Source organism: Netta rufina, assembly GCF_964035555.1.
Source record: "Netta rufina genome assembly, chromosome: 21".
NCBI classification, from domain to species: Eukaryota; Metazoa; Chordata; class Aves; order Anseriformes; family Anatidae; genus Netta; species Netta rufina.
In genome coordinates this window covers 12,232,799-12,244,916 of record NC_140145.1, presented here as the reverse complement: position 1 = coordinate 12,244,916, position 12,118 = coordinate 12,232,799, and the positions used below count along the sequence as shown (strand labels likewise).

The 12,118-nt window shown below is 37.2% G+C and overlaps 1 protein-coding gene across 1 annotated transcript in view; it reads right to left on the bottom strand.

The window, feature by feature from the left end:
* Positions 1-12,118, bottom strand: part of PITPNM3 (PITPNM family member 3) — a gene marked incomplete at its 5' end in the record, with an annotated part of 80,731 nt that overhangs the window by 24,119 nt on the left and 44,494 nt on the right. Inside the window, 3 exon segments of the mRNA XM_084299958.1 lie at positions 678-859; positions 6,277-6,396; positions 9,213-9,402. Coding sequence (XP_084156084.1) covers positions 678-859; positions 6,277-6,396; positions 9,213-9,402 — 492 coding nt within the window.

Below are 12,118 nucleotides of genomic sequence, written 5' to 3'. Positions count from 1 at the left end.
ACTCCTGATGAAATAAAGGAAATGAGATGGATAGAGGAATAAAAAGCACAAATAATTCAGAAGTAAAAAGCAAGCAAAAGCTCAGAACAGACAGAAACAACAAGGAAAACAAAAGGAATGCTGATTTTCCCATCATATTTGTATTTAAAAGGTTTCTTAGGACCCAAGAAAGCTAATGAGATTAAATCTTGCCTCCAGCCTCCTCCCCATTTAGGCCTGACATTTACACAGTTTTAGCTATTGTTCTGTTTTAAATATGCTCTGTATAGCCTGTAGACCAATTAGAACACCAAAAGCAATTATCTCACTCTTTAGAGAATAATGGAAAGTCTGTAAGTGAAGTCCAAGAAAAATGTAACAGTAATTCAGAATTATAAAGCATTCATCCATCTTGATGTGTGTGGGCCCCACTGAAGAGATGAATCTACCTACATTTAGTTTTGCATATTCAAATCTTTCACAGATGAATAAAAGTTAAAAAACTCTCCACATGTGAGTAAATTAATGCTAGACACACTATATCCATGGTTTTGTTTGAAAAGTATTTGCAGGGACTTGAAGCAAACCTCCAGAAATACACCATAACCAATAAAAATGACCCTGTTCCACTGGCAGTGACAGGCTGCATTTAGTGGCAAGCCTATTTTTTTTTTACTCAGTCATCACACACTAGTTACCTAGACAGGAAAGCATGATGTTGGGTTATAGTATCACAGCCATAGGTGGATGAGTCACTCCGTTTCCTAGGCAACGGCTGCCTTGGGTCCTCATCCTCCATGATTTCCGAGATGTCAATATTGCTTTTGCTCAGGCGTTTGCTGCCACCCAGACTGGAATCATCTGTTAAAAGGGGATTGTCCTACAGAGAATGAACACAGCAAAAAGAAGATTTAGGAAGGGACCAAAATACAACAGAGCTGCATTTATACATTTGACCTCATTTTATCCAAGGAAGGGTGTAAGGGGTTAGACTTTCCTGTTGCTGGAGAGGATATGGAAAGAGATGAAGACTAAATTACCCTGTAAGATGTACAGCCTAAAAGCTAGAAGGAGAATCAGGATTTTTTTTTTGGGGGGGGGGGGGGGAAAGGGAGGGGAGGGAGGCATAGGGACGGTGGTGGGAAGAGTAACACAAAGGCTTCATCCCTTGTTGACTTCATCATTCTTAAAAACTATTTATAGTTTTTTTCTTAAAAAACTATAAATATTATAAAGTAATCAGAAGGGGTCTTACCTGAGTGCACAAAATGCCATTAGAACATTAACAGTCTTGCTTATTATGTTCCATGGATGCAGGACCTGATTTTTAAAGAATGTGAACTTCTGTGGGATGCAAGAGGAGACCGGTGGTACCAGATCTTTAAGGTACCCCTTTAAATAGGAAATAGATGTATTTATTGTTCATTTCCTCCAGCACTTCTGCAGCTTACATCAACATCCTCTCTGATTTTTTTTTAAATTAAAAAATATTTCAATCACAAGAACATCAGCAAGACACATTAGGCGAAGAGTTATCTCTTCTAATTGTGTGATTAACAGTTTTTGTCCATATCCTACTAACTCTATAATGCAGTATTAGAATTCACAGTATAGAATTGTAGAATCAAAGAATCATTAAGGTTGGAAAAGATCTCCAAGGTTATCAAGTCCAACCGTCCCCCCTACCAACACATCCAACCTTGCCTTAAACACCCCCAGGGACAGTGACTCCACTTCCCTGGGCAACCTGTTCCAATGTCTAACCACTCTTTTTGGGAAGAAATTTCTCCTAATTTCCTACCATAATTTTTCCCAGTTTCCAACCTAATTTCCAACTTGCATGAGTAATACCATGCAACTAACATTAGCATCCTAATAACTTGGATAAGATAAATTTAGGACCAGCATGTTCATAGACAATTATTCCTGTCTACATATCCTACATATGCACATATTCCTGTCTATATATTTCATGCATGTAGGATTATATTACATATTACATATATTACATGCATACATATATATATACATGTAGGATTTTTATCTGCATTTCATGGTAACATGTAGCAAAATTCATACCACGCCAACTTTCTGTAGCTGTATAAGCTATATAAGCTGTATAAGCTATATAAGCTGTGTAAGATTTATGACCTTGCTTTGCGCAATAATAACTGCATCTATGTTGTTAAAACTAAGCTTCACTTCTGGCTTTTTAGTTGCTACTATTATTAAAAGGCAGAGAACTGTTCCACAGGGCCGTGTAGGAGGGGAGAGCTCCTGCAGTGTGTTGGGAGATAACTGCCCCTGCTGCTTTGTACACTAAAGTGACAGAAAACCAAAAGCAGCAGCCCATGTAAATAAAACGTGCTTCCTTTGAGTTCAACCCAGAACCAACTACAGGTCCTCCTTGTTTTTGGTTTCATTTCTGTTTTGTTGGTGCTTGTTTGTTTTAAAACTCTGAAACTGACTCTACATAGCTTAACATGTCCTGCAGTATACAATCCTACATTGAAGCTCTGTTACAACATCAATGCTTTTTTTACCATCTCTATCTATTCTGCAGAACACCAGGGTTCTTCTAAAGCCAGAATTTCTATGTCCAAACTTTCCTGATAAAGTTTACACAGGAACTTTATTTTATAGATTCTCAGGACTGTTTTTATAGAATTCTGAGGAACATTTGTGAATGCCATGTCTTAATCTGTTCATGTGTCATGACTACTTCCAACTGATTCAGTAGTCAAAAGGTTTTTATTTACCTCATAGCCTCCATGATGAGTTCTGATCTCTAGCTTGTTCCTAACCAAAAATGTCATGAAAATATATGTATTTTTATGGTTTTAATTTTAAAACTTGCATGTTACAAATATTCTGCATGCAACCTTTGACCAAAATACCAATTTGGCAGATGTTTTTACTATTAACTAATTTATTAAAATGCTAAGAATATTCAAATACACTACATGGAGGTGAACCCACACACAGAGCTGAAAGGGAATTTTTAGAGATTGAACAAAAAGCCCATGAAGTCCTCTGATAAATCCACTGTTTTTAATGGGCAAAGCACTTAAATATCATACCATTAGTGACTTCTGAAAACCACGTAAGTACTGCCAAGTTTCAGAGCCTCATGAAAACCCTGGTGACATTTTAATGCTCTGTTTGTTAAAACCATGTGGCAGATACATCAGCATCTCAGCTCCCATTACTTTTTAAAAAGTCACTGCTGTCAATAGACTAAAAAAATAGGAATCCTTGATGTTGCCAGAGAAAAAAAGCAGATGAAAAAATCTCAAGATCATGAAACATTTTGGTGTAGGACTGTTGATTTACTGGTGGCCTTAGGAAGAGGGCTAGTTGTTGAAAAGGCATAGAGATGATAGTAATGTAAAACCAAACACTTGTTTTAGTCACTCTTATTTCTTCACAGTATTCAAAAACTAGCTTGTGACACCACAGAACTAGCTGGTAAGACTGCTTACTAATGGAAGCTAATGTCTTCATCTCTGAAAGGCAGCAACAATTCACTTTTGTCCACTAAGCTTCACTAACAGATTCTCTTTGCAGAGAGTGTGTTCTTCTCTTGCATCACAAGATAACCTCAGGTCATATTTTGCAAGGGGCTAAATTTCGATGTCATGGGTTGGAGCATTTAGGTTCACCTTCATGATGGTCTTTCTTGCATACCATGAAAGAAATTTTGCCAACTCAGCATTTGTATCAGCCAGATCAAAGTGTGTCAAACATTTCTGGAAAATATATTAAACCACTTAAAAATACAGCAGGTAATACAGTAGAAGTTTGATATGATCAGTGTAAAGACCATATGCTACATTACAAACAATTAAAAGCCTGTTATTCCTTTGACACGAGCTCTCTCAATGCCCCCAAATGCCACAATTAAAATCCTATCTGCAGTAAAATGCAATCAATAATTAGGATCTGAATCAGTCATCCACAGTTGGTTTTTATGTATTATTTATCCATGTGGTTCAAATCATCACCTTTCTCTATTTGTCCTAATGAAGGGTTGTCTGCTTCAAGATGGTGAGTATTTTAGCTGTTGCAGCAAGACAGCAACAGATACAGTACTCCCAACCCAGTGCAGAGTTTGCTATTGTAAGACTTTGGGTTTCCACCTCCAATGACTGATGAAGGTCATTTCATCCTGCTATACCTAAAAATCTCTCGGAGTGGTATGATGATGGTGACGATGATGATAACACTGGCTTTATTTGCTAAGCATTTTAACTTTTAAAAATGTAATTGATTTTTATAGGGCAAGAGTTACTAGTCTGGTCTGAGCAGAGTGACATTTGCTCTACTGCTGGTTCTTTTATTGAACATGAAGACACATTTTTAAATACTGCCCCTGAAAGACATGTACAGGTAACAATCATGATCTCAGTAATCACTTACATTTCTGCCTATACTGTGGAAATCACTACTAATTACACATAAGCCTCACTTGATATGTAGTGTATATTGAAAACTAAAAAAACAGAAAAGACCGCAACACAAAACAATAAATATTCACCTGTGATAGTACTGAATGTACCACTCTAATTCCTTATTTACACTGCTGTGACAAATTATCAGTCCCTCTTTCTCTCCCCAAAAATAGTTTATTATAGAGCCTGAAACTGTGAATTATTCAGAGAATGTAATGGTCACTGCATCACCAATCATAGTTATTGTTATAAACCACTTTGAAATAACCAGAGTTTGAAGGTACCTTATTTACTCTATTTTCAGGGTTCATAACCAGAGCATACAATTAACTGGTTTAGAGTACCCCAGTCTCATCCTTATTTCCAGTTAGTTTTATTTCACAAACGCCTCTGACATTTGTAAAATATTTCCCTCATATTTCTGTGCTTCAAAGCCTTCCAATGAGATCCATTTCTACAGGCGATACCAAGGAAGGAAAAAAAAAAAGTAAAAGGGGCATCCTGATTGTGTTTCACAGGAGCAAGCTGGGAACAATGGGCAGGAAGACAAGATAAGGAATGAAAGGAATTATTAGTTCTTCTGAATTTACAGACTATTAGAGATGAAAATGGGAGGAGAAGAAGGAAAAGCTGGGGAGAGACTTGGGAAGTGAAGCTCTGTGATATCATGGAAAAGAAGGAAGAAGGAAAATTGAAACTATAAGCAAGAGCAGTGAAGTCAAAAGAACTTGTCTTCCTAAAGTCTGATCCCTGCTCTCAGACTGATTAGCAACTTTTCTATAATCAGTCTCACTGCAGGACTGGGTTCCAGCAGGTCGATTTCTCCGTTTATGTTGCTTGCAACACACTATCCTCAGTGCTGGCACTGTCAAAGGTTTCCTGCTGAGACTCCACAGTCATGTCAGAGAAAAACTTGCCTCCTGGAAATGTTTAGAGGATGTGTCTTCGCTGGAGAGTGCTACCATATTCACATGCTACTCTGTAACACACTCTGAATGAACTGAGAAGGCTGGTATAATTGATCCCATTTTTGAGGAGAGAGGTAACTGAAGAGTCATAAGAGGAAACAATTTAGCCAGTGTCACAAAACCATCAAAGAATGGAGTGCAGGCATCTCATCCAGTGTCAACTCCAACACTCTGCATATCCACTTGAGTCTGAAGTACGTAAGATTAGTTAAACTCCAGTTTTCTTTCTTAAGTGGAGAACACAGTCATACTTCCTATATGCAAGTAGAATTTAAAAAAAATGCTCTTCTCCTACAATAAAATCTTTCCTGGACCACAGAATTAATCATCCCTTCACCCCAAATACAGCACTCATCTAGAGACTCAGTTATGCTCAGTGGTCCATTCACACATCCTCAGGTGACTTAATTCCTCATCAAAAAGGAGGCAGTCTTTCACCAGTCAGTAGAACTTATTCATGAGCATATTATAATGTTAGACTACCCCTAGGCACTAGCATAATTGATTCCATAGCGTCTGGAATTCAATTTTTTTTTTTTTTAAAAGAATATTTTGGAAAAACAGCAGCCTGTGATTACTGAGATGACACATTTACATCTACAGTGAGGGATTAGGTATGCAATAAAAGACACTCTGTAGCCCAACGTTACAGATCTACCAATAAAGCCTTCACTAGTGATTTTTATGCATCATAAAATTGAATATGCAGACTTTATTTTCAGATGGCAATTTTTTGATATGTGAGAAAAATCCTGTGCTATCATTGCAATTTACCAAATCATTGATTTTTTTCTGGTTTATATAGACCTGAATTTCCAATTGTCCCCCCAGGGAATGAATCTATAGGATTTCAGCTTAGTAGATTTTATTCTCTTCACCTGGATGCTGCTGATGCTTCCTCTCCTGCTACTGTTCCGACTCTCATCAGCTCTATTAGCATTATAGCAGATGGCATCAAAACCCAAAATTCCTCCAATGCAGTCACCAACAAGACACACCTGAGGAAATAAAAATATACTTCGTGGGATGTAGCAAGTGTTTTACAAGAAACAAAAACCATCACTGCACTGCATAGGAGCTCCTGTCTTAATTTACACCCTTGTTCCTGTTTTTTTTAGAGTGTAGTTCCTATTGCAGCTGAAAACGTGTAGTCACTTTCTTTTGTCTCCTCTCATCTGAGGAACTGATCTACAGACATATGCCCTATGCCAAGAATATCTGTCCCAGAGGCTGTTCTGACCAGCAAGGAGCTCTTCCAAATGGGCCAGAATTCTTTCACCTACTTAAAGCCTGCTTCCAGCTTAAAAAGTCCAGATCACTAGAGAACCATCTTACAGATTTTAAGCTACCTAACATTTCCTGCAGTCAGATAGGGTAGAAGATTTCAACTAATTAAAAACAAATTGGTATTGTCCCTGTCAGGACAAGGGAACAGAACTTTTAAATGAGGTATTAAAATGAGACTCACTCTTGCTTCACATTTAATATCAACATACAAGCTACCTTCAAAATACGGGCCTGGGAATTAAAATAAATGAGATATTAAAATTGGCAATTCGGTAGTTGAAGTAATTTTAAGGAACATTAGAATCTACCTCACAAGCTGATTGTGCTTAACAGCCCCACAAGGAGACAATTCTTTCACCCTGTCCCCCTGCCTCTTTCTTGTGAGGTATAACTGCTCTAATACCTCTCTCCTTGTTAACAAATTGCTCTCTTCCACCAGTTTCAGCAACCTATTCTGTATGTTTCTCAAACTGAAGAAAACACCCAGTCTGTTGTTCCCAACTCCAATCAGTTTAACAGAAGAAATTACTTCTCCTTACAGACCTTAACTTGCTTGTAGCCTTAAATCATCTTGGCTACAACACCAAACTACACAATTGGAATACCAGAATGTTGTGCATGATACCTTCAAAGTGAACTGTGTTAGGAAAAGAGAGCACTTTGAGATGCAGGTAGGAAAATAACCTCAAGCCCCTCTCAGTGTATCTCCATATACCAGGCTCTCTTAACTGAGAGTTAACAGTTAAAAACACATTTCTCAGGATTAAAAAAAAATATATATCAAAATACATGAAGGTAACATCTATCCTAAGATAACTCTAATTCTAAAGTAATATATAATTAACCGAAATACTGATTTAATCTCTGATGTTCAGATTCTTATTAACATTCAATGAAGTCAACAAAGAACTGAAAATCACATGGAGACCAGTAGCCTTATTAAAACCAACAACATATTTTGTTGGAGATTAATGATATCTCCATGAATTTACATTCCATTTCTAATCCTCACTACTATTGGCACTAAGGTAATGGAGATAATTTGTTCCAGATGCTGCATAAAATCTAATGGGCAGCCTTTGATCTGATGAACTTTCAATATAAATGGACAAAAGAGACCAAAATATGAGAGAAAAGAGACACACAGGGTGAAGTCGGGTTATATGGCATCTATTTTAGAAATGCATGATTTATTCAGAGGTTGAACTGAGATTTCTATCTAAGGAACACAGCAAAGAACTGCAGACAGCACAGAGAAGTCACTTTTCCATTCTAATAATACTGGTATTTGTTGATGGTAAGAACTCTGTGGAGTGTACAGGGGTCATGACTTCTGCACGTATAATACTAATTCTGAGTCTGCAGCAAAAAACAGGGAGATTTCTTTGTCTCTTTGTCAAATAAAAAAATTCTACTGATAATTATTTTTACAATCATTTCTGTAACTTGTATAATTCCTCTTTTCATAATCTCACATTTTATAATGCTCTATCACTGAAGATAGACTGTTTCCATGTTTCAAGCAAGAATAGCTTGATGTGAACAGTAAAACTGGCTTCAGACCAAATTGTAGTCTAAAAATGCCACAGCATAATCTTATTATTGCTACAGAAAATAATCTGTGTTATAAGACACATGCTTTCCTTCAAAGATTATACTATATTCTGAATTGTTTTTTTCTTTTGTTCTGCAGTCTGGACGTCATTGTACTTTAAGGAAGTGAATGTTTGCAGCTATGTATAGGGCCCCATCACAAAAAAAAAAAATCAGTAATTTATAGAGGGTAGCAGTACCATATTTATTGTATGTGAAGCAGGAAAGTACTACTTTTTCTAGTCTAGAGATGGAGAAGTAGGAACAATAACTGCGACATATGTCAGCTGGAAGAAATCTGCAGGTGACTTCACTGGGGAGTGGATCAGACTGAAAAAAATAAATGACCATCCCTGAGTTGCATAAGAAACCTGCAACACTGTCAGCAACTGAATATTTATTTTCTGGGTTTCTTTACTGTCAACTGCTTTACTACTACTGTGATGGAGGCAAAAAATAAATAATAACTGTTAAATTTCCTTTTGCTCTTAGAGATGTGCTAATGTCCCAATTCTTCCAACATCCATAGCAGGTGTGTGATGATGAACTTGGTAACATAGATTAGCACTTGTCTTGAGTTGGCAGGCTTGCTCACTGCTTAGCATAATACACTCTTATTGCACAACTAAGGCTCCTAAACATTACCAGAGCTCACAGCAATAATTAACAAGAGATTAGGACTCAAAATGGTCATGGGAGAAGGTATAATATCTTCTACCAACTGAGTAAGTCCAGGTAAAATACTGCATAGGATTCCAGAAGGGTCTTTCTCATGCTGGGCACAATTCCAAGCTAATGTTCATATACATCACATTTACAGTATTGTTCCCACACTCATAACTCAAAACCATCAACACAGATCAGAAGTGGTTTAACAATAAACAGTCTTACTTTAAAGGAATTTTACTTTGATGTAGGAGAAGAATAGTCCTACCTGTCCATTAAAACCAACCCCATCTGCAGATTTGAGAAATTCATTGTAAACTTGGTTTGCTCTAGTAATCACCATGGCAACTGCATCCTGGTACTGAGGGGATGAAACAGCCAGCAAGGGCAAGGCAGCCAGTGGGATGTGGTCTTCACTGCTGCTGAGACAGCTTTCATCATAGCTGTAGGGATTTAGACTAAAGAAGAACATGCTATCATCAGGAAAAATGCAAAAGGCATCATACAGCATTAGTTAATGAACAGTTACTTATTAACAGAAATGGGCTTGGCTATTGCAGTTGACAATGAAAGTACAGGAAGGATCATTTTCTCACAACACTCAACAGCTTAACAATCATGGAGTTACTGCTTCACAAAACTGAGACAATGCTAGAAGGCATTCCTGTAATTAAGCACACATGGTGCAATTTTTCAACCTTATTTTTACACGTAAAAGTAGACATAATTTAGATGAATGAAGAGATTATTATTCCCTTTTAGCTTCCCCCCCATATACTAATTCACTACATTAAAAAATGGGATCAAATAATTACAATGAAGTATTGTTTCACAGAACATGTGACAGGCACATTGTTCAAAAGTGTATAAAAACATTTTTTCCAATGTTCCGCCCATTCAAACAGCTGGAACAGAATTGCCTGGGTTCTGAAATTACATGTAATTGTTTGCAGAGTAACATTTTGCAAAAAGGTGGAAACTTGATAGAAAATGCAAGCTTAAATTTGTCAGAATGCCAGTTTTGTTTTAGTTTGGATGTGTACCCTGCAACTTTTTCAGAAAATCTGTCAGTCATGTCTCAACTGATTTTTATTGATGAGTGGAGTCAAAGGTGAAAGTCACATTACTGTGTGCCAGATTCTCTTCCAGTAAGCTGACTGTCCAGTAAGAAGTGTTTTCAACAATTCAGCTCATCCAAAGTTCATCCAAAGCCATAGGCAAGCAAATTGAATATACTTCAACATTATTTTGCAGTCACTATTTTTAGGAACTTTGTAGGCTATCACAATATTGAAAAGTGAGCTCCCTGAACTGGAGTTAAAGTCTGTGTCTCTGCTAAAATCTGCATCCTCAGGGCTATCACCAGGGTAACAGAAGAAGAAAAGATGACTTGCAATGCTCAAGTATGAAGGTCAGTCTGTATTCATATCCTCAGCTTCACAGAACGTTTCCATACTTGACTATTGCTGACACACTCCAGTGATTTGGTAATTTTCAAGCAGAGCAGGAGCAACAGAAAGGAGGAAAAAGGAAGAAACTTTTTCTGAATGTAGAAAGCATGTGGCTAAATACAGGTGAAGATGAAACACAGGTCCCTCATAATTTCCTTAGGTCAGTCTCTGGCCACAGCAGAGGTGAAAGGGGACAGCAGAGGGGAAAATCACCTATGGGGGAACACTTGTTTGGATAACTATCAAACCTTGACCTTGCCCACTGGTGAATAATGAAAGGATAAAACACTACACAGACAACCAAGGGGCAAAGTATGTTTCACCTCAATCAGGTAAGGCTTTTCTCTCCCACTTCTTGCAGTACTGCTAAAGGCAAACAAACAGTGGGAACAAGATAACATTTTGCAGTTGTGAGCAAAGTACTGTCAGTAATTTAGTTGGATAACCATATTTCTTGGCACAGTTCTTTAAGAATTCAAGAAATGGAAGAAAATCTCAAGAAAATACTACCTCTATATATATGAGACAAAAACAACGTAGTGCTCCACTGCGGTCATTAACTTTCCTGTCTGGTTCTTGTTTAAACACGAGGTTTGGTCTGCAAGGAGGTAAAGGAAAGTGATTCTTTGGTGTAGTAACAACAAACGTATTTCAAGACCTAATTCTGCCACAGATTTCTTACCTTCAGCAAGTGTCTAGCTCCTCTGTGCCTACATTTCACAGACATCTCACTGCCTTAGCTCACAGGGTTAAAACTAGCTAAACTCTTAAATACAGTAGCAATGTCATCCACAAGCATTAAAAATGGAATTTCAGTCAGGGAGTTGATACCAACTCCAGAATTAGGCAGTATTAATTCTTAACTGAAAAATGCATCTTGTGCAATTTAATAGTTTATTAAAAGAGATGAAATTTTAACACCTAGAAAATTACCTTGTCTTGTACACACTTGTTGCTGTACAGTGAAGTCACTTATTTACGTTTGGATTTTTCCAGGCTGAGCATTTGCATTAATTCCTCTTAAGACCATCCCTGTTTTACATAATGCCCTATAGCAAAAACCTGGTACTGCTCTGGAAATAGATTTTGCCAGTTTTCAAGACCCTCACTAGGTTTAAGGTATGTTGGACCAAAGAGTGTACACAGTTCAGAGGCAATGTCTCTTTCGCTAAAAGACTTTCCCTGTCTTTTAAATTATTTTATTGTGTAATCAGATTCTAACAATGCTCTTTCTTTATGCTTTGCTGTGCAAAGAAATAGATGGGCTTTCCAGTTTATGCCTCAACTCTAATCATAGAAGACTAATAACAGAAGAATGAGACAGTCCACAAAAATGCTCAAGCATGTGCTTAACTCTGTACATCCATTTAAATGTCTATGAGACCTAAAATGCCTACTCAAAACTATTAAGGATGTACATAGTCAGTCATGCTTAGTCAGGTACATAAGGTTTTATTCAAACCAAGAAGTAAACAGAAGCCATTGTAGTCAACAACTAGACAAACAACTTACAGTGACCCATGCCTGTTAAGATTGACTTTTGCCCCTTCGCCTGCTACAATGTAAGCTTTTTTCTTAAAATAAATAAATAAATAAATTGCAATTGTTACCCAGTTTGGCTAACTCTGTAATTTAGAAGGTTCAGTCTGAGATGTGAATCAATGTATGCTCATCAAATCAATCTATTAAAAAGCCTAACTTTTGATCTACTCAGTGACATGTT